Below are 19,489 nucleotides of genomic sequence, written 5' to 3' on the forward strand. Positions count from 1 at the left end.
TGTGTAGCTTTATTCCTACCTAGAGGGTCGGGTTTGTATACTCTACTATCTCCCGATTTGCTGGCTGTGAACTGTGTCTGCAATTATTTTTCTGCCTCAAGTTAATGTCTTGATTTTACCTACTCTCAGCTCCCTGCCTTGTCTTCAATAAAAGTCTATTACGATGCATGCGATTCTGATGTCTCAACCATGAGTACTCCGTATTCTGTATGTTGTACGATAACGTAACAACACACCGCTTCTTGCAAGAAAAGGAGCTCAGCCAGCCACAGTGTGATCCCAACGTCACTTAATTACGAGTTTGAAGGCCCAGATCTGACGATCATATATGTAGCACGACAGCGAAGCATAAAGTGACGATCATATATGTAGCACGGCAGCGAAGCACAAAGTGAGGATCACATATGTATAACGGCAGAGAACAAAACGCAAGTTCCTGCATGTAGGAATACCTAATCTACAACATACTAACATATTTTGTACAATCCCAACAGAATTGCAGTGCATAATTGATTTGTCTCTGATGTCAATATAGCAGGGATGTGTGCATGCATGTCTGTACATATGTTGTAGTTGCCGTATGTTAGGGCATTAGTGCGCACGTGGCGGTCCGGATTAGAAAGGCCAGCCGGAAATATTTCTACTATGTGACGTTGTACTTGGTTCGTACTAATGTTGATTCCCAGTATATGGACACTACCAGTAGGATGATGTCGATCTATGATCTTCTAATTTATTCCGCGTTTTCTCAATCATCATTGCAAAAACTACACCGCAAAATGACATAACTGGAAATATTGGAGAAATCGGCTTAATATATATATTGTCATTAAATTCAAGATAAAATACGAGTCACAAGAATGTTGATCAATTGCCCATAAAAATCCCTGGTGGGTAATTATATAGCGCAGCCACAACTTCTTCCTGGGCCTCCTCCAGCAGAGCCAACTCGGGCGGCTGTGGGGCACACGGAATGTGGAGCTGAGCAAAAGCCTGGGCGAAATCGGCTTGCAGATCGTCGATCTGCTCAATCCCCACCGACAACCGAATCATCTCGTCCGTCACCCCGCAGGCCTTGCGATCCTCTGGCGTGAAATGCTCGTGTGTGGTGCTGGCAGGATGAACGACAAGGGTCTTAGCATCTCCGAGGCTTGGATGTAGCTGTTAGTGTTGTTCGGCTTTACTCTGCCAGTATCATCCCCTCAGAGAGGGTATACGTACTTCGTCGTAATAATCACCAATTTCAATGCATCGCAGAACCTCGCGCTGGCCGCAACACCGCCCGTGATGCCAAATGTAAACACGGACCCGAACCCCCGCCGCAGATACCGCTTAGCAAGGGCATGATGTGGATGGTCCGGATGGCCGATATAGTTGACCCAGCTGACCTGGCGCTTTTGGCTGTTGCTGTTGCCGCACAACCAATCAGCCAGCGCCTGCGTATTTTCCGCGTGGCGTTGACATCGCACGGCCAGCGACTCGAGCCCGATCAGCAGCTGCTGCGCCGAGCTCGCGCTGAGTGTGCTCCCCGTGTCCCGCAAGATCTCAAACTGGCACCGCATCGCGAACGCCCGCCGGCCGAACTTCTCCCATAGGCGCGTGTCGGTCGCGTGGAACTGGGGGAACCGGTCGCGGTGCCGGCCCCAATCGAAGGTGCCGCCGTCCACGATGAGACCCCCGATGGTCGTGCCGTGCCCGCCAATCCATTTGGTGGCTGAGTGAACCACAATATCCACCCCATAATCGATAGGTCGGCAGAAATATCCGGCGCAGCCGAAGGTGTTGTCGCACTGCCAGATTGTTAGATTTCCACGAGTACTGAGTCATGGGAAGAGCCTAATCCGGTAAACAAAATCAAGAAGCAAAGAATCAGTAGTCTTACAATCAGTGGTAGTCCGTTTTCCCGTGCCACCTTGGCCAACTCTTCGAAGTCCGGGATCACATTACCGGGATTGCTGATGGTTTCGATCCATACAAACTTGGTGCGCTCATCCACGGCGTCGGCATAGGCCTGCGGATCCTCGGACTTGATAAACCGACACTCGATGCCCATCTGTTTAGCCAAGACGCTAAATTGGTGGAAAGTGCCCCCGTGGACATGGAACGAGGAAACGAAATTGTCCCCCGTGCCCGCCAGTGCCATCATCGTCAACGCCACTGCCGCAGACCCCGACGAGACCGCACAAGCGGCTACTCCTCCTTCCAGGAGAGCGATGCGGTTCTGAAGAACATTTACCGTGGGCTAGAAACAAAGTGTCAGTGGCTACCAGCATATAAGATCCGAAAGGATCTAGAAAGTGATAGAGACAGACATTTGTGAACCGACTATAGATGTGTCCGAGTTGTGTAACATTCAACAATCGCGCACCATGCTCGGTACTGTTGAATTGGAAAGCCTAGATAGCGACCCCAAAAGACACGAAGGGAGAGTTAGAGAAGGGCTTGAGACTGCATGAACTTGAATTGAATACCCTACCGCGGAATTGTAAACGGGTACAGCACAACTGCCCAACACGTCGGGAAATCTCCTGCGCCACAATAAATCACTTAGCATTACTGATATTCCTCTAGCTCTCCTTCAATCAAACCCACCCTCCATGGAGAAGCAGCGTCTCAAACGCTCTCGGATCCCGACTAGGAGAAGCCTCAATTTCAGCAGTCACTGTCATGATCGAATAGTTGATACCAGGAAGAATGAACACGATAGAACTGCAGCGTTAAGCTATAAAAGAGATAAAAAATAAATGCTGACCGGGGTGTAACTGCATCTGTCTCGCGAGCCCATCGATCTTAATAAAAACCAAACATAGCATAGACGCGTTGTCGGTGAGGGTGAGAGAACGTGTGTTGTTCGAGTTGATGAATCTTCCGATCTACATTTGTTGGTCTGCATTCCAAGAAACCCCTCAACTATCGTATTCTGTGCATCTGGTGAAACCCCCGCTGCAGCAGATCTGTCTGGATCATCCTTGCGTATGACAGGTTTCTCTTTTTAGTGGCTACATACCAAGCGGTGGCGAGCAGCAGCGTCCTGCATATGCAATGGCGTGCGGAAGCCTTCGTGGTCGAATGGAGGTGGAGAGCATGGGCTACGTCAGGCGTGGCATGCAAGATCTGACACGTAATGCGTGTGGCATTGCGATGTCTCTCACATTTGCGTTGTAGGAGGCGGTGGGTTGAGAGGGGAGGTGGGGAGATATTCTGTCCCGTAGAAGCAAGTAATCGCCAATCCAAGCATTTTCACCACGGTTCACTCACCATCATGACTCGCGACGTTTTAGACGTGGCCATTGTCGGAGCCGGATTTTCAGGCATCTTGGCTCTCCATAGGTAAGTAAGCTAGTTGACGTTCGTTTCAGGTCCGAATCCTAGAGACCGAACGCTCACGAATCAATTAGACTACGGCAGTTAGGGCTTCGAGTTCGAGGCTTCGAGCGGAAAGCGTCGCTGGGGGGGGTGTGGCGAGAAAATGCCTATCCCGGGGCCGCGGTCGATAGTCCATTTCCATTCTACCAGTTCTACGATGCTGGGTTACTCCAGGACTGGCAGTGGCGCGAAGAATACCCCAGTCGAGCCGAGATGTTACGATACTTCGAGCAAGTCGACAGAGAATGGAGCATCTCGGAAGGCTTCGAATTCGGGGCCCATATCACGGGAGCCCGTTTCTCGGCGGAATCCCAGCAGTGGGCAATCAGTCTCGCTGATGGGCGTGAGATCTATGCGCAGTGGTTCATCCCCGCGGTGGGCTTCAACTCAGTGGTCAATATGCCCCAAATCCCCGGCCTGGATCGGTTCCAGGGCCAGGTCTATCACACAGCCCAGTGGCCGCACGATGCCGTCTCGATGGAGAACAAAAACGTGGCCATCATTGGTACCGGACCCAGTGGCGTGCAAATTATCCAGAGCGTGGGCGAGGTGGCCAAAAGCCTAACGATCTACCAGCAGACCCCCTTTTTGACACTCCCCAAATACGGCAACCGGCCACCAAAGCTGGCGGGGTCTGACCTGCTAGAAATGGGCGTGGAAGCCTTTGATGCCGCGTTTCAGCGCGGCCTGCAGTCGTTCAGCGGATTCGACTATACGATGCGCGATCAGGACACCTTATCTGCCTCGACCACAGAGAGGTTGGAGTTCTATCAGAAGCGAATCCGCGAAGGCGGCTGGGCATTCTGGATGGGAGGCTTCCGTGACCTCAACTACGATGCCCGCGCCAACCGGGACACCTATGACTTCTGGGCAGAGAACGTCCGACCCCGTCTGCAGGATGCGATGAAACGTGATCTGCTAGTGCCACACCAGCCCGGCTCACCCTTTGGGGTCAAACGGCCCTGTCTGGAGGACAGGCTGTATGAGATGATCGATAGACACCACGTGGACATGATCGATGTCAGCCAGCGACCCATCCAGGCCATTACCATTGGCGGTATCCAGGCCCACGATGAGATCCGGTCGTTTGACGTGATCATCATGGCGACGGGATTCGGGGACGATGCGAGTGGCTTGAAGCAGCTGTCGATTCACGGTCGCGATGGTGTCTCGCTAGCGGAGATGTGGTCCGACGATATCCACTCCTTCCTCGGCATGGCTGTGCATAATTTCCCCAACATGCTATATCTTTACGGACCGCAGTGTCCTTCCCTGCTAGTCAGCTCTCCCGCCGTCATTCATGTCCAAGTCGAATGGATCTGTCAGGCGCTCATGTGTTTCCGAAAAGCTGGGGTGGTCCAGGTCGAGTCAACGGCTGAGTCACAAAAGTTATGGCGCGAGAAGATCGACCGGCTTTGGTCAAAATCTTTGTATTGCCGGCCGGGCGCGAAGAACAAGGGAGCAACATGGTACGTTATCTCTCTACAGATATAGTAGCTTGGCACGTTTGTCTCTGACTTAAGGCCTAATAGGATTGGAGGGTTGGTTGAATACCAGAAGGAGTTGTGCAAGTGCCTAGATGAAGGGTTCCCAGGGTTTGATCTGACATTTGCACAGAATTAATGGATGGGTCAGGCTTGTCTTTTAAATGCTCGTCTCCCAAACATCTATTCATCTATACTCGTTCTTATTATTTCTCCTTGTTGCAAAATCTAGTTCAAGTACTTGGGCTCGGCAATATGAAGTCATCGAGTTTGGTTCCGAGAGAGGTGAGTCGAGGGTGAAGTGTGTCACGATGGAACAGCCTAAGGAGGTGAAGGGACGATCCTGATCACATGATACAGCGTGACAGGGGCAGGTTCTGTCACATATTCTCTTTAAATTGGAATTATCTCCTATCACACACTAGTGTTTAGAAATGACATGCCCCTTCTTCCCAATTGTCTCACATATCTCCTTAAGCACATTGCCAATCCACTCAAAGTCCGAGGTATCTAGATATATCTGTGCACACAATCTCACCCAGATGTATCCTCCGTGGTCAATGAGTGGAAGCCATGTTTTGTGAGTTTCGGCTAAGGTCATGGACAGATAATGAACTGCGGGTCCCACTTCCTCGTCCGAAAGTGGGGAATACGGTGTGCCGCTGTGGGGTGGAGGCTTAAGGGATGACGATACGGCCAGGGGCAAGCGCACTGTTGCAATGCCACAATCTCTCATCTCGCTCGGCGTCCGTTGACTCTTGTATTCTCCGGCTGGTTTCTCGTCAAGCACCTCCGTGCCCAGAATAGCGGCCACCCTATCCCCGCCTTCCTTTGCTAGAACGCGCAGATACTGATAAATTGCCTCCTCACCGCCGCAAACCTCACGACGGAATTTGAGGGCTGTGGGGATGCACATATGCGGCATATTGTCGCTAGTCGCCACATAGGCAAAAATAGTCTCGAAATCCGTTGCCGTGGAGCCACTACTACCACCGCCGGACTGCTTAGACCAGAGGGGCAGAGCGGGCTTGCCATCCCTCGGGATGAAGCCGAACGATGGCGGGATGGTGCTCCGAATATAGTGCTGATTGCGCTCGGGGACATACAGTGCAGCGCAGGGACGAGGCACGAACAGCCATCTATTTTCTGTGTTAGAAACATTCAAGAATCAATTGAGTTTTCTGTTCATACTTGTGGCAGTCCATAATAAAAAAGTCCGGCTGCAGCACCTCGAGGTTCAGGGAGAATTGGCCGATACTATGCGCACCATCCACCAGACTCAAAACCCCCTCCCTCTGGCAGGCTTGCACGAGGGATTCGAAGGGCATCCGTATGGCGGGAATGCTAACGATGGTCTCGAGGACGGCCAGCCTAGGATGCAACCCCTCCGCCTTGATCTGAGCTACCATGCCCTCAAACCGGGCGACGATATCCTCTCCGCGCATAGGCAGGTCAACGGTCACCTTGCGTGTCTGGAAGGGCTGGGTCTCCGCCATCGAGGCGATGGCATTATCGATGGCGCCGTACGTGGTCGAGAAGGTGATGATCACGTCGTCCTTGTCAAAAGGAATGTTATGGAGGACGGTGTATATCCCCGTGGTGGCGTTGGAGATGAACACACACTCGGAGACGCGGGCATGAAGTAGTTGGGCAACCTCCCGCCGTGCCTCTTGAATCACAGGGCCTTGTTTCACCTCGGAGAAGTAGTCAGGCTGGGCCTCGAGATCGTCGAGGTAACGCCTCCACTGATCGCGAACGGTCTTCGGCCAGGAACCACAGGATGCTGGTGCGTATTAGTCCCCCGAGACCTCATATTCGGTTGAAGCTTACCTACGCGCATTGAGATTTCGATACTCGGGGTTCATGCAGAAATGCTTCAGCATCGGCTTTCCAAAGGGGGTGGTCGGGCGCTTCCAGCCCTCATTCTCAGAGAGAGGGAGTGCAGGCATTTCTTTAGTTCAATATTGTGATCAAAATAAAATGACAGATGGACTGAAGAGAGGTGATGGAGAAGAAGCAGGCCTCAGGAAGAAGTTAGGGCCTTTTTATGAGGCAGCGCTTTTTGCTTGCACATATACAATAGACTACTGTAATGTACGTAAAAGGACGCTTGGTGAATGAATTGAGTCCCGTTTCCTTCGAGATCACCAATTATCCCGATGGACTCTATGAATGAATGATTCGTACCTCTTCATACAATATAATGTTTTGTGACGTAGTCTAGTCCTCTAAATTATCCATGCCTCCAAGTAGTTGTCGTATTCCGATCTCCATGTGTTGTATTGTCTGCGGCAGCATCCTGTAAAGATGCCCGATTACATCAGAAGATTCCCCACGACTACGATGGCTACACATACATGAGCCAGGGCTATCACATTCCGATCATGGACTTGAGAAGAAAGCAAGAAGGTGGGTTCATGAGATAGCTCATCATATCCCCAGAGAAAAGTCGGTGCATGCATATGACCAATACCATCTCTCTCTCTCGTTGCCATCTAATCAGCGGTGAGAAAGCCCACTAGTGCCACTGAGCCACTTATTGCTACTTGCTGATGGCGATTTAGAAATCCCATAGGCATTAGACCATTCTTACTCCATTGCATGGGCTTCAACCGATCTACTACGCCATCAGCAGGACGCGTGTGATGATAGCCCCCTTACTGTGGACGGTCTGTATAGCTATCATGTCACCGACACTGTTCTCTGTCGCCGCATTCCTCGTCCTTGCAGGATCACTGCTGATCAGCCGGGCTGTATTTTACTTAGGGTGACTGCTTAAGGCTTAGGCCACCGCTTGAAGGGCAGTCGCTCGCGGTACAGATACATAATGTCTTGCCTTCGGTGAGCATCGTGCTTTCTCTTTTATTGCTTCACCCATAATCCCTGCCTATTTGATTAAGAGAGAAGACCACGCAGCGATGATTGAACCCCAAACGATCAAAGGAGCGATCGAGCGACAAATTCAGCAAAATAATGCCCAAAAGACCAGTCATCTATCCGAGGCTTCCTTCTTCGTCGCTGACCTGAGTGAAGTCATTACCAAATATAACCTCTGGCAAAAGACTCTCCCAGGGGTGACACCATTTTTCGGTAAGAGGTGTGATGATGAAGTTTCCAAATCAGCAAAACAACCATAAAACAACCGGGAGAGGCTAACATCCAGCCCCAAACAGCTGTCAAGAGCAACAATGATCGACAGTTACTCCAGACGCTTTCCCAGTGCGGCGCCGGCTTCGACTGCGCCTCAGCCGAGGAAATTGAATTGGTTCTCTCTCTCGGGGTGCCGGCGAAGCGCATCATCTACACGCACCCCTGCAAGCCCATCAGTTCCATCGAGTTCTGTCGCCGGGCCAGCATTGAGCTCATAACCTTTGACAATGTCGAGGAGCTCCAGAAGATGAAAGACCACTATCCGGAGGCCCGGCTGATGCTGCGAGTCTTCGCCGACGACCACACGGGCGTCGATCCCCTGGGCAGCAAGTTCGGCGTCGCCACCCAAGATGCTCCCAGCCTTCTCACGACTATCAAAGCACTGCAATTGAACTTTGAGGGAGTGAGCTTCCATGTTGGTTAGTTCTCTCCCTTCCCTCATGGAGCGATCCCGAAAAAAACGGACTGACAATTCTTGTTTGGATTTTCCAGCCCCGACCAACGCCGACCCAGCCGGCTACGTGCGCGCAATTCAAGACGCAGCCAAAGTATTCAAAGATGCACGGGGCCTGGGGCTGCAGCCTAACACCCTCGATATCGGCGGCGGGTACACGGACGAAACATTCCCGCACATCGCCGCCGAAGCAAAGCGGACGCTGGACGAGTGTTTCGGCAACGGGTCGATCATCCCACGACCGCAACTTATCGCCGAGCCCGGGACACTGCTCTCGTGCAGTTCCTTCCATCTAGCGGTGCAGGTCATCGCGCGCCGCACGAATGCGACGGGTTTTGGCGGCGAGGCGCCTACCCGCCTCTACATCAATGACGGCATTTACAGTAACTTCATGATGCGCTTCATCGTCACCTCGAGCTTTGTACCCGTGGCAGTTATCCGCGATGGCAAGTGGCACGATGAGAACGCTCAGGGTACTTTGGAGTGCTCGGTCTGGGGCCGCTCCTGTGACCAGAACGACTGCATCAATAGCCGGTGTATGTTCAGTCAGGAGGTCAGGACGGGCGATTGGTTGGTTTTCAAGGATATGGGAGGTCTGTTTGCCCCCCTTCCCGGCTAATATGCGATAGTTTTGCTAACAATCATGACGGCTGCAGCGTACACTACCGTCTGTTCAACCACCTTTAACGGATTCACTAGTCCCAACCACGTCATTTACCTGGACGCTCCGTTGAATTAGATAGTATCTGAGCCTGACCATAGTTAGTTATTAGCCATGGCTTATATGACCCATAGGATTATTTCTATTAAGCGTGAATGGTGAACTTTTATGAGTACAGGGGGCAAAAAGTGAGTTACGGTGGATGAAATATATTGTTACGCCCGTGAATACTTTTTATATTCTATCGTACAAGCTTTGGATCTAAGTGCGTTTTAAAGTGAACTCTCGATTATAGCCAGACGAATATCAGAGTGTTCCAAGCATTTACAAGAGCAGCTTCAGTTCAAAAAATAGTGAGGTTTTTCAACAAGGTATAGATCCCACATTATATATATCCGCGCAACTGTCTACCTCATTCACCCCTAACATTCCATCACTTCATGTACTCTCTCTTTTTTCTCTACGACGAGAGATTGCATTGTTTGATATTACTAGACTTTCCCAGTATCAAATATGTCTCTCCAATTCCTTTCAGATGAAACTCTCCTGCGGATCCTATCTTACCTGCCATGTCATACTGATGCAGCAGCGCTGTCTCTACAATGTCACCGATGGCATCGGCTTGTTTACTGGGGTGTGGGTGTCCGTGGGACCAAACTTGCTAGAGCATGTGGCTTATATGTATTCCAATGTTTCTTGGTAGGAGAAAGCTGGCCCGGTGTTGGAGCCGGAGTACGGAGAGGACTGCCTAACGCGGTATTTTTCCACGTTGCAATAGGAGCAAAGCTCGGCTTTGGTCATTTGATAGTAGAACTGCACGTCGGTGAAGCCATCAATGACTTTTGATGCATCTGCTAGTTGTGTGTGTGTGTGTGTGTGTGTGTGTGTGCGTGCGCAGACAGAAGTGCACAGACAGAATTCAGAAAAGACACACCATCAAAATAGGCATGAGTCTCCGGATCCTTGGTGCATGTTTCGTTAGCCAGCTCAAGGAGTTCCCCTAATGCGGGTCGACAAACCATCGCTCCCGGGAGAAGTGATATTTTGGCCCGCGCAGACGATGCTGACCGCGTCATATCAAATATTCAGGGAGAGGCCACAGCCCTCATCGCAGACCGAATCAGTCTCAAGCGTGGTGTCCATATTATATTAAGCTAGCTAGCTATCAGAAAGATAGAGAGAAGGATCAGACAAGGTGGAGAGCAAAGTACTATCCGCCTGAGACATGAACTGTCCCAACAAATTTGTTTAGGCTGCAACAGCCTTCGGAGCTCTGCATTCTAGAGATTTAAGTGAAGCAATCAGAGTCTAAGGATCCTACATGTGGAGTTTATAACTCCGGATCACCCGGGTTGTCATAATAAGCATCAATAGAATTAAGCTTGAGTTAGAATTCTGCATTTACCCTTGGACTATTGGAATTTGTGGAAAACCTTGATCAGGATATCTAATCAACATCGATAATGTCGTGATCCCGCTCTAAAGTGTCTACAACAATGTTGTATAGATTGAGAGGCAAATTGTAGTATGGGTCTCAGAAGATAGGGGTATATGTATGGATATCATACGGAGTACTCTGTACGGAGTTCGGAGTACGGAACATGAGAGTTACTTCCGTAGTGACAAAATGAGCAAAATGAGCAAAATACGCAAACTATGCAAAATATGTAGAGTCCAGTGGAGACTAGGCACCCCGTTTAGGTATAGCGTCGAGCGGGAACTCAAGCTTGGAAGGCTTGATATATTGCTTGGTCCTCCGAAGCTTCCGCGAAATTAACCGCCTTACTCCCGCCCCTATGGCTTTCACATTGGACAATCCCAGGTCAAACTTATCGTCAAATTGGTAAAATATTTGTTTGCGCTATTGTTCTATTAGTTAGCCCGAGGATTTATGGTTGTAGTAAGCTTCAGACATCAAATTAGATACGAGCCGTCGGCTCACACAACCTCGTTTAAGCCCGTTGCATAGTGGATCTCCACTTAGAACTCCGAATGTCTTTCTTCGAAACAGCCGTCTAAACCCACAAATAAGCTTGACTTACATCTCCCACCCCCTGCGCCCGGTGCGCTTTCCACCCTTCTCTTCTCGGGGCTTCCATGGCCCGTTCGAAACTGAAATGGGGCCCCTGAGCCTCTAATAACTCCCAAAACGCAAGCATCACATTGGAGGAAAATTATTGGGTACCTGTTTTCATCGGGATCAACCAATTTCAAGGGAAAAATCTAGGTTGTTCGTATTTTAATTCGGCTCGGGTTCTAATTCCAGTACGTTTCAGATTAACATGTAGAAGTATATATAAGGCACCCTTGTCTGCTCTTTGCTTGAAGATTTCCAAAAAACCATCACATTCTTTTTAACCTTTACATTCTTTACTTTTTCATTCTTTCTTTCTTCATCATGGGTTCCGCAATCAAACTTGGCCTGTTCGGCCTGCTCAGTGCTGCTGCCGTCAACGCAGCTCCCGTCGCCCCGGAGGCGAACGCTCTTGTCCCTCGTGCTTCTTGCACCTTCTCCGGCTCTACCGGTGCCGCCCAGGCCATCAAGAACAAGGCTTCTTGCTCTACCATTACCCTGAGCAACGTCGCTGTCCCAGCTGGAACTACCCTGGATCTGACTGGACTGAAGTCCGGCACCAACGTAAGATTCGTCAATCTCCAAATCTCAATCTCTATACTAACCACCTCGTACAGGTTATCTTCGAGGGAACCACCACCTTCGGCTACAAGGAATGGGATGGACCCCTGGTCTCTGTTTCCGGAACATCCATCACCGTCCAGGGAGCCACTGGAGCCGTTCTCAACGGAGACGGTGCCCGCTGGTGGGACGGCAAGGGAACTAACGGCGGCAAGACCAAGCCCAAGTTCTTCTACGCCCACAGCCTGACCAACTCCAAGATCGAGAACATCTACATCAAGAACTCCCCCGTTCAGGTCTTCAGCGTCAACGGCGCCAAGGAGCTTACCCTCAGTGGAATCACTGTCGACAACGCCGACGGAGACAGCCAGGGCGGCCACAACACCGACGCTTTCGACGTTGGCTCCAGCAACGGTGTCTACATCACCAACCCTACCGTCCACAACCAGGACGACTGTCTTGCCGTCAACTCCGGCACCGTATGTACAACCAACTACCATTATTCTGTGGGATCAATCAACTGACTGTATTTTCCAGAACGTCCACTTCACCGGCGCTAAGTGCACCGGCGGTCACGGTATCTCCATCGGCTCCGTCGGCGGACGCTCCGACAACGTCGTGAACGGTGTCACCATCGAGAACTGCACCATCAAGGACTCCCAGAACGGTACGTAACCCATGTGTCTCCAGTTTCATTTCAGTCCACGATTAGATCATCAGTAATCTAACACCAGTTTCTTACAGGTGTTCGCGTCAAGACCGTCTACGGTGCTACCGGCTCCGTCAAGGGCGTCACCTACAAGGACATCACCCTCTCTGGAATCACCAAGTACGGAATCGTCATCGAGCAGGACTACAAGAACGGCAGCCCTACCGGAACCCCCACCAGCGGCGTCCCCATCACTGGTCTGACCATCAGCGGTGTCACCGGATCTGTCTCCAGCAGTGCTACCGATGTCTACATCCTGTGTGCTTCCGGCGCTTGCTCCAACTGGTCTTGGGGCGGCGTTAGCCTCTCCGGTGGTGTGAAGAGCAAGAAGTGCAAGGGTATTCCCAGCGGTGCTAGCTGCTAAATGTCGTTGACATTTCGAGTCGAATTGTGTAGCTTTTGACTCTTTAATTAGGGTTTTGTCGGCTTTTTTGTTGACTTGTTGAACCTATCTTGTATAATAATTTGCCTCCAGGTGAGGTTTATTTATTTATTTGATCAAATTGCAAATTTGTTATTTGACTAAAATCTGCTCGTTATTGTAATTGTTTTAAATCTCTTATGCTAGCGTAGGATTGAATTTAGAAGTAAAATTGATTTGCATTATGCTATGATCTGCGCTTAATATCTCTTTGGCATTTGCTAGTAGGACCCGTTCTTTTAGTCGGCAAGAACGAGGCAATCAACTTCGTTGAAGTACCAACAACACAATAGCCTTTGAGCCTTTGAGTGCAACTAACTGTCTACGATGTACGTTTACTACTACAAAATCCTGTACTCGAAAATCGAAAGAATAAAGTGGAGAGGACAAGTAGTAATCGCCTGGTTGGATATCCATGGTCAATCTATACCGCGTACATACAGGATGCATATTTCCACGAGTCTGATCTACATGTTGAAACAAACATGCCAATAAAAAAGAAGAGAGTAAGGCAAGGATCCCGATATAAAGATAGGTTAACAAGCGACTCGCATGAAAAAATCAGGGACGATCCCACCACGCCCATCTGGAACTCCGGCTGGATGCGTGATGCAAAGAAGAATGTAGCAATGAAGCGATGAGAGATAAAGAAATGATAATGAGTGATGTTGGAGAGTGCAAGGAGAAGGAATGCGTGCAAGAGGGACAGTTTGGAAGCCAGGTGCAAAGGTTGGGTATGCAAGAATGGTGAGTTGAACATAAAAAAAAGATACTGCTAATGATTTGCAGGGAATGAGGAGTTGAAAGGACTGAAGGGAAAGTTGAGGTGGTGACAAAACGATGGATGGGGGACAAAGTCAGACCCCAGGGAAGGAACAGGTTCATTGAGCGTGGGTGTAGTACCTCGGCTCTTGACCGTACGTCTGGCTTTGTGGATAGCTAGGTGGTGTTTGAGGAGCCTGCGCAAGTTGTCCGTACCAGGATGACCGTCGGGGTTCGTCGGCACGGGCCGTCTGGTTTAGGGCATCCCATGTGTGGCTGGCAGCCGGCATGTTGTACATGGACTCGTGGCGAACATGACCATGTGGAGACGGGTACACAGAGCCAACCTGTTGGGGCTGCATCTGCTGAGGTGCGAACGCCGGCAAGAACGGCGTCGAGAACTGGTGAGGTGCGTACTGTTGCTGGTTCATCATAGATTGCTGCATCATGTGTTGCTGACGGTGCGCAATGGCCTGTTGAACCGCCTGGTTCGACATTCCCTCCCTCATTTCACGCTTCTCGCGCTCCCGAGCATCGATGTGCGAGACAAGGCCCATGGGGTTTACCGGCGCCTGTGGTTTCTGGTTGTCATTTGACATATTGAAGAATGTAGAACCAGTCATGCGGGCAACGTGCTCCTGTTCGCGAGCAGAAAGATTGGGTGAAGCCTCGCTGAAGTTAAGCATACCCTGGGCACCACGAGACGAAGGTCGCTGAGGGTTCATAGGCGAATTAGGACGGGCATGCTGTGTCCAGTCGCCAGATGCCGGGCGGTGCACTGACATGGGATTGGACGGTGTGCGGTTGTGGAGATGCACCGGGGGACTGGGGGCCGCCCGTTGCTGCACGAACTGCTCCGGGGTGAGACCTCCACCTGGAGTGACAGGGCGACCAGAAGCCATTCCAGGCTGCCACAGCATGCTCCGTCGATATTCCTCCCCGCTGGAAGGCCGGGCATTAGCTGGATCGATTGCTTGAGTGGGAACAGAAAACTTGGTTCCCGACGAATCATTGCGTTGATGCATTGGTCTTCTCAGGGTGTCTGAGGTGGTTGGGCGCCCAGTAGTAGGCATATACGTCATGGTTGGGCCGAAGTCAACAATGGGAATATCCGGATTCGAGGTCGGAGGCTTATCCATAGTATAATGAGCATCGCCAATGACATAGTCCTTCACAGCTGGTACTCCCACGGTCTTCATGACACCCATTCTGGGTTTGGTGGACGCGGTGGATTTCTTGCTGTGGACAGAATCGTGGGTGCTAGCATAGTCAGGTGAAACCGTCGATGCATCATCATAAACGCTCTCGTCCTCATTCCCGTTTCTTTTTCCAGTAGATGAAATTGGGGATGGAAGATGAGGAGCAATTTTATTCAACACATCTTCATCAAGGGTATGGCGAAGATCATCATAAGTGGGTTCGCTTGGTGACTGTGGCTCTATCCCGAATAGGTTTTGCTGGGGGAGTGGCTTGCGTCGCACAGATTTGTTGGCATCAATCTGCATCCGTTGAGGGGAATACTTCTGGGGAGAAACCCGCTGTGGGCTGCCGGTAGTACTAGGTGTGTTCGGGCGATGCTCTGGAGCTGGAGGAGGTCGAACTGGGAATGCACGGCCTAAGCCCTCATCACTTGATTTAGTTGCAAGAGAGTTGGTAGAAATGACGGGGCCAGGAGTGTAGACATTGTCGAGTCTCCTGTCCTGGGGCGGTTGGTTGTTCGTAGTCTGTGCCTGGTGGCTTTTCCATGCAGCACCGGCGGCTGCCGCGCTCAGCCCCATTGTTCCGACCGATGTGAGCTGAGAAAGTGTTGCGTGGGACATCCGGTTGTTTGCCAACCTCTGCTCTGAAGAAGCCTCTGGTCTGTTAGTGGGAATTTCTTTGGGTCCATGCGAAAATGCGGGTGGGTTTTCAACAGGAGCCGGTGGGGTGTTTGAAAGGAGCTGCTCTCCGACTGGCGGGCCTTGGATACGATCGAGATTCGGGTCACTTTCAGAGCTGGTACCCTCAGCAATAGGGGCGACTGCTGGGCGGTGCATCAGATCCTGAGAAGACGAGTCAGGTGAATCGAAACCTGCGGCATCAGAAATCACGCGATTGTGATACAGGACTGGCGAACCCTCGTTTTGGGGGACTTCGTGAATAATAGCCTCGGTAGAATTGTTGAATCCAGCCTTGTTCTCGAGACCAGCAAACTGGCGGCGAGTAGAGTCCATAGGGACATCACTGTTTCGGCCAGACATCGATCGATAACGAGGTCTCGTGCTGTTGACACTATTGGTTCTGCTCCTGCCAGAAGAGATTCGGAGCTGTGTTGCCTCTTTGAGCTGTTTTCTCCATTGAGCCTCGCTCCATTCTTGGCTTCCTGGGGTTTGGAGAAGGTTGGCAATATCCAACACATCAAGATAACCGTAGCGTCGCTCCTTAGGGAAGGCAAACATGATGCTCTTAATGTGATTAGTGTCTGCCACCAGGCGAGTAGGACGGCCGTAGAGATTGAAAGTGTCGAATGTCGGGAAAAGGAAGCGTAGCATCATCTCGAGTCCAGAAACCGCAGGATGCAACTCCGGCATGATGAAAACTAGTCCCTCCGAGGAAGAATCAGGTGAATGGGTGGTGATCCGTCCTTCCAATTTCACCAGGGTGGATGTATCAATTAGAGCTTTAGATTGTGGATAAATTGCATATGCCGAGTAAACCTGGGTAACCGTTGCAATGGGAATCGCCTTTTTCGTCTTCCTCGTCTCGTAAAACTTGATGTTTCCGGTAACTGGCATTGTCAAGCGGTCATACGCCGATTTCTTCATGAGTTTCCGCGCTTTTTGGAGCTCCTTTTCATCTGGCGGGCAGATCACAAACCAGCACCGTCTCCACGGGGTTCCTGCTCCAAATCGTACACGCGCCCAATCTTCGTACTTGAATTTGGTGGGTGCCAGGATAGAGTTGATTCCGTTAAGAGTTCTTCCTCTCGCAGCAATCAAAGAACCAGTGTACGCTTCGTACAAAGATGTGTGTTCGAACATCGCGAGACGAATCGCCGCAGTCCATTGGGTCAGCGAGTTAAAAGAATTGAAATGTAAAAGGTATCGATTTTTGCCTGCCGAAGAAAGGCTGAGTACGTTCTTCAATGGTTGTGTAGCTCCATTTTGGATCGGAAGAGTCTCAATCTGCGAGTAACTGGTGAGTTCACGCTCAAAGATATCGGGGGGTCAAGGCTTACCATCTTAATAGACGCATCGGCCAAATTGATAAAGGTCGCCGGGACCTCTTCTCCACCTGCTGCGTCCAGCGCAGCGCCATCCCATAATGACAGAACAGTTCCAACCAGCTGTGCGTAGCATTCCACCCATTGCCGATCACCAGAAGGCCGTCCGTCTGCCACGTGTTAGCCCGCCTTTCCGAGCAAGGCGCCAGGGGTAGAGATCACTTACGAGAATCCAGGTCGTTCAATTTTAAAAAGTATCCTTCCTGGTAGACCTTGTTCGTGTGGATATTGAGGAATGAAAAGATTGGCGACAGCTCCGGCGGGGTATCACCCGCCTGTTGCATGAGAGGTGGATTTCGTGAGAAGATCATGGATGCCGGTCGCGAGCTATCCCCACCTCTTGGTCCAGAGCTCACAGGGGATGATTCGGTCGGAGGAGATGGTGTGTCGGGAGGGGTTTGCCACTGGGGTGGTGTATCGGATGGAGTTACGTTGGCCACTGGCGTAACGTCGCTCGACAACTTTTTGCTTTCTTTAGCAGAACCATTGTGCCTTGACCCCCCAAAGCTGGATATAAACGAGCGGACTAGTAAAACGCAAGGGAGAGTCAATAACGGGTTCTAGTGCGCTTCCCGGCCTACCCGGAGAGGATCGACTTACCACGCGAACGACCCATGACGCCGGAACGTGATATTCCAGACAAGAACCTCAGTGGGTTTATTTTGAGTATTACCCCTCACTGAGTTTGACTGTAAAACGTCTCGAGCGTAGGGAGAGGGACTGGAACGTGGTGGGATTTAAAAGGAAACTGTCCGAGGCGGGTCGAATTGCGCTGAACGAAAGACTGTCAAATAGCGACTGCGCCTGGACCAAATTCGGTGAGAAGGATCAATCCATGAAATCCACACAAGGCCTGGAAGAATAAGAATGAGAGCGAGTGGTTGAGTCGGAGTTTAGGAGTTTAGGGAAATCGAGCTTCTCTGCCAAGGAAGATGACGTTACAAGCTGGGTACGTCTTGGCTAATCACCGGGATTAACGATCCTTGTTTTTTTATTATGTTTTTTTTTTCGGAGACAAAAGAGAGAAAGAGAGTGAGAGAGAGAAAGAGAGGATAAAATGGGAAGAATAGGAGGTTTGAAGAGGAGAGATAGAAAGAGAGAGAGAATCTAAAGATCAAACGGTCAACGGTCATTTGGGCAAGTCCCGAGAGGCGACTAAACATTCCACGCTACTCCATACACCAATAATATACTTATTACTCTGTATTTTAGTACGGAGTATTCTGTGCTTATTGCTTCTTACTTAATACTTATTACTTATTATATTCTCTCGTGTCACCAAGCCAAGCCAATTTCTGCTTTTTTTTTTCTTTCCCTGAGACTGAAGGTTTTTAATTGGCATCATCTCGGACCCTCTTGGATTCTTGGAGAGACAACTGGGCTATAAGTAGACTAGTAGTATGCATAGATAAATATAGATGTCTTATGTTCGAAAACAAAGTATAACTAAGGTAACTATATTATGATTCCCCTGAGCTACAACATACACACCGGAGGGACTACTCCGTCAACATCTCCTTTTCCAAAATACTTCCCCCCTTAAATTCTCTAAGAACCCCCGTGGCCAAGGCTCATAATTCCCGCCACTGAATCTAAAGACAGGCGAAAGTAAACTTGGGCTTGGCAAATTCTGCAGATTCCATTGCCACTTTTAACTCTGACACATTGCCTTTCTTGCCCTTCTTGCCTTCATACAGGCCCACATATAATTTGCACGTGTGGTCCGCTTGAACACGCGGGTACCGCTGGAGGACCCTCCACACCTTCAATAAAATCTATTCTACGGAGTACGGATTAACCTACTACACACACAATTTAGGTACCAATCCTGTTCCCTGTTTATGTTTACCCCACCGGGTCCCGGGTCCAACATACAGTTCATGAGCTTTCACACACGGACCTTTTCACTCCTGCATTAGGGCAATCCAGCCACAATCTCTCAGATACAACATAAACAGATAAAACTTGGAACGCAATTTATTAGGTTAATTGGCACATATAGTGGGTAACATAGTGGAGATGAACATCTTGGTACGGAACATGGAAGTACCGAGTACGAAATACGGAGTCATCCTCCGTAACTCCGTACAAATGCCCTATTATCTAGCCGATTGCAGTCTTGGCATAGATTAAATGGATCCATGATTTTCGGGCCTGCAGCTTAGGATCAGCGTGGCCCCATGGAGATCTGACCAAACGCGTCATAGTACTTTTTTTTAAAAAAAATGTAGATCATCCATGTGGCAGGGATTTAGAGGGCCGATTCTTTTGTTCAGCTTGTTTCCAACATTTTTTCTCCACTACGTGCCACTATGTGCCACTACGTGGCTGTGGTTCATGGGCCTGTTGGGGAAATAAAGTTATTGCAACGTTTCCTTTTTTGTCACATCCATGAATATCAGATCTGCCTACGTATCCGTACTTAAGTAACTAAGTAGATAAATACGAGGCTCTCTATAAATACACTACAAGCTTATTGGTCAATCTATACATCTTTCCAGAAATCCCATATCAAAAGGTCCACCTCCCTCTATGCCTGGGAGGGACTCTCAGACTGGAAGGAACTACCTAGGTACGCCTAACTC

The 19,489-nt window shown here is 50.0% G+C and overlaps 6 protein-coding genes across 6 annotated transcripts; 3 read left to right on the plus strand and 3 right to left on the minus strand.

The window, feature by feature from the left end:
• Window positions 1-867: 867 nt before the first annotated feature.
• PEX2_110430 (O-acetylhomoserine aminocarboxypropyltransferase/cysteine synthase family protein) lies at window positions 868-2,669 on the minus strand (the record flags this gene model as incomplete). Its single annotated transcript, XM_016748309.1, has 5 exons — window positions 868-1,150; window positions 1,222-1,790; window positions 1,883-2,242; window positions 2,477-2,528; window positions 2,593-2,669. 5 exons carry the CDS (start codon window positions 2,667-2,669, stop codon window positions 868-870), a joined length of 1,341 nt encoding a protein of 446 aa, XP_016595151.1.
• A 593-nt stretch (window positions 2,670-3,262) lies between these two features.
• On the plus strand, window positions 3,263-4,989 carry PEX2_110440 (flavin-containing monooxygenase; the record flags this gene model as incomplete). The annotated part of the gene is made up of 3 exons (XM_016748310.1): window positions 3,263-3,330; window positions 3,399-4,835; window positions 4,899-4,989. The coding sequence occupies 3 exons, from the start codon at window positions 3,263-3,265 to the stop codon at window positions 4,987-4,989; spliced, it is 1,596 nt and encodes a 531-aa protein (XP_016595152.1).
• Window positions 4,990-5,271: 282 nt separating this feature from the next.
• PEX2_110450 (Aminotransferase, class V/Cysteine desulfurase) lies at window positions 5,272-6,799 on the minus strand (the record flags this gene model as incomplete). Its single annotated transcript, XM_016748311.1, has 3 exons — window positions 5,272-5,989; window positions 6,042-6,633; window positions 6,685-6,799. The coding sequence occupies 3 exons, from the start codon at window positions 6,797-6,799 to the stop codon at window positions 5,272-5,274; spliced, it is 1,425 nt and encodes a 474-aa protein (XP_016595153.1).
• Window positions 6,800-7,768: 969 nt separating this feature from the next.
• On the plus strand, window positions 7,769-9,193 carry PEX2_110460 (type III PLP-dependent enzyme; the record flags this gene model as incomplete). The annotated part of the gene is made up of 4 exons (XM_016748312.1): window positions 7,769-7,940; window positions 8,000-8,419; window positions 8,493-9,047; window positions 9,111-9,193. The coding sequence occupies 4 exons, from the start codon at window positions 7,769-7,771 to the stop codon at window positions 9,191-9,193; spliced, it is 1,230 nt and encodes a 409-aa protein (XP_016595154.1).
• A 2,320-nt stretch (window positions 9,194-11,513) lies between these two features.
• Window positions 11,514-12,823, plus strand: PEX2_110470 (glycoside hydrolase family 28 protein; the record flags this gene model as incomplete). The annotated part of the gene is made up of 4 exons (XM_016748313.1): window positions 11,514-11,753; window positions 11,807-12,229; window positions 12,288-12,417; window positions 12,495-12,823. The coding sequence occupies 4 exons, from the start codon at window positions 11,514-11,516 to the stop codon at window positions 12,821-12,823; spliced, it is 1,122 nt and encodes a 373-aa protein (XP_016595155.1).
• Window positions 12,824-13,761: 938 nt separating this feature from the next.
• On the minus strand, window positions 13,762-17,520 carry PEX2_110480 (uncharacterized protein; the record flags this gene model as incomplete). The annotated part of the gene is made up of 4 exons (XM_016748314.1): window positions 13,762-16,806; window positions 16,860-17,014; window positions 17,071-17,411; window positions 17,486-17,520. The coding sequence occupies 4 exons, from the start codon at window positions 17,518-17,520 to the stop codon at window positions 13,762-13,764; spliced, it is 3,576 nt and encodes a 1,191-aa protein (XP_016595156.1).
• Between the last annotated feature and the right edge of the window lie 1,969 nt (window positions 17,521-19,489).

Source organism: Penicillium expansum (genome assembly GCF_000769745.1).
Source record: "Penicillium expansum strain MD-8 chromosome Unknown contig378, whole genome shotgun sequence".
Lineage (NCBI taxonomy): Eukaryota > Fungi > Ascomycota > Eurotiomycetes > Eurotiales > Aspergillaceae > Penicillium > Penicillium expansum.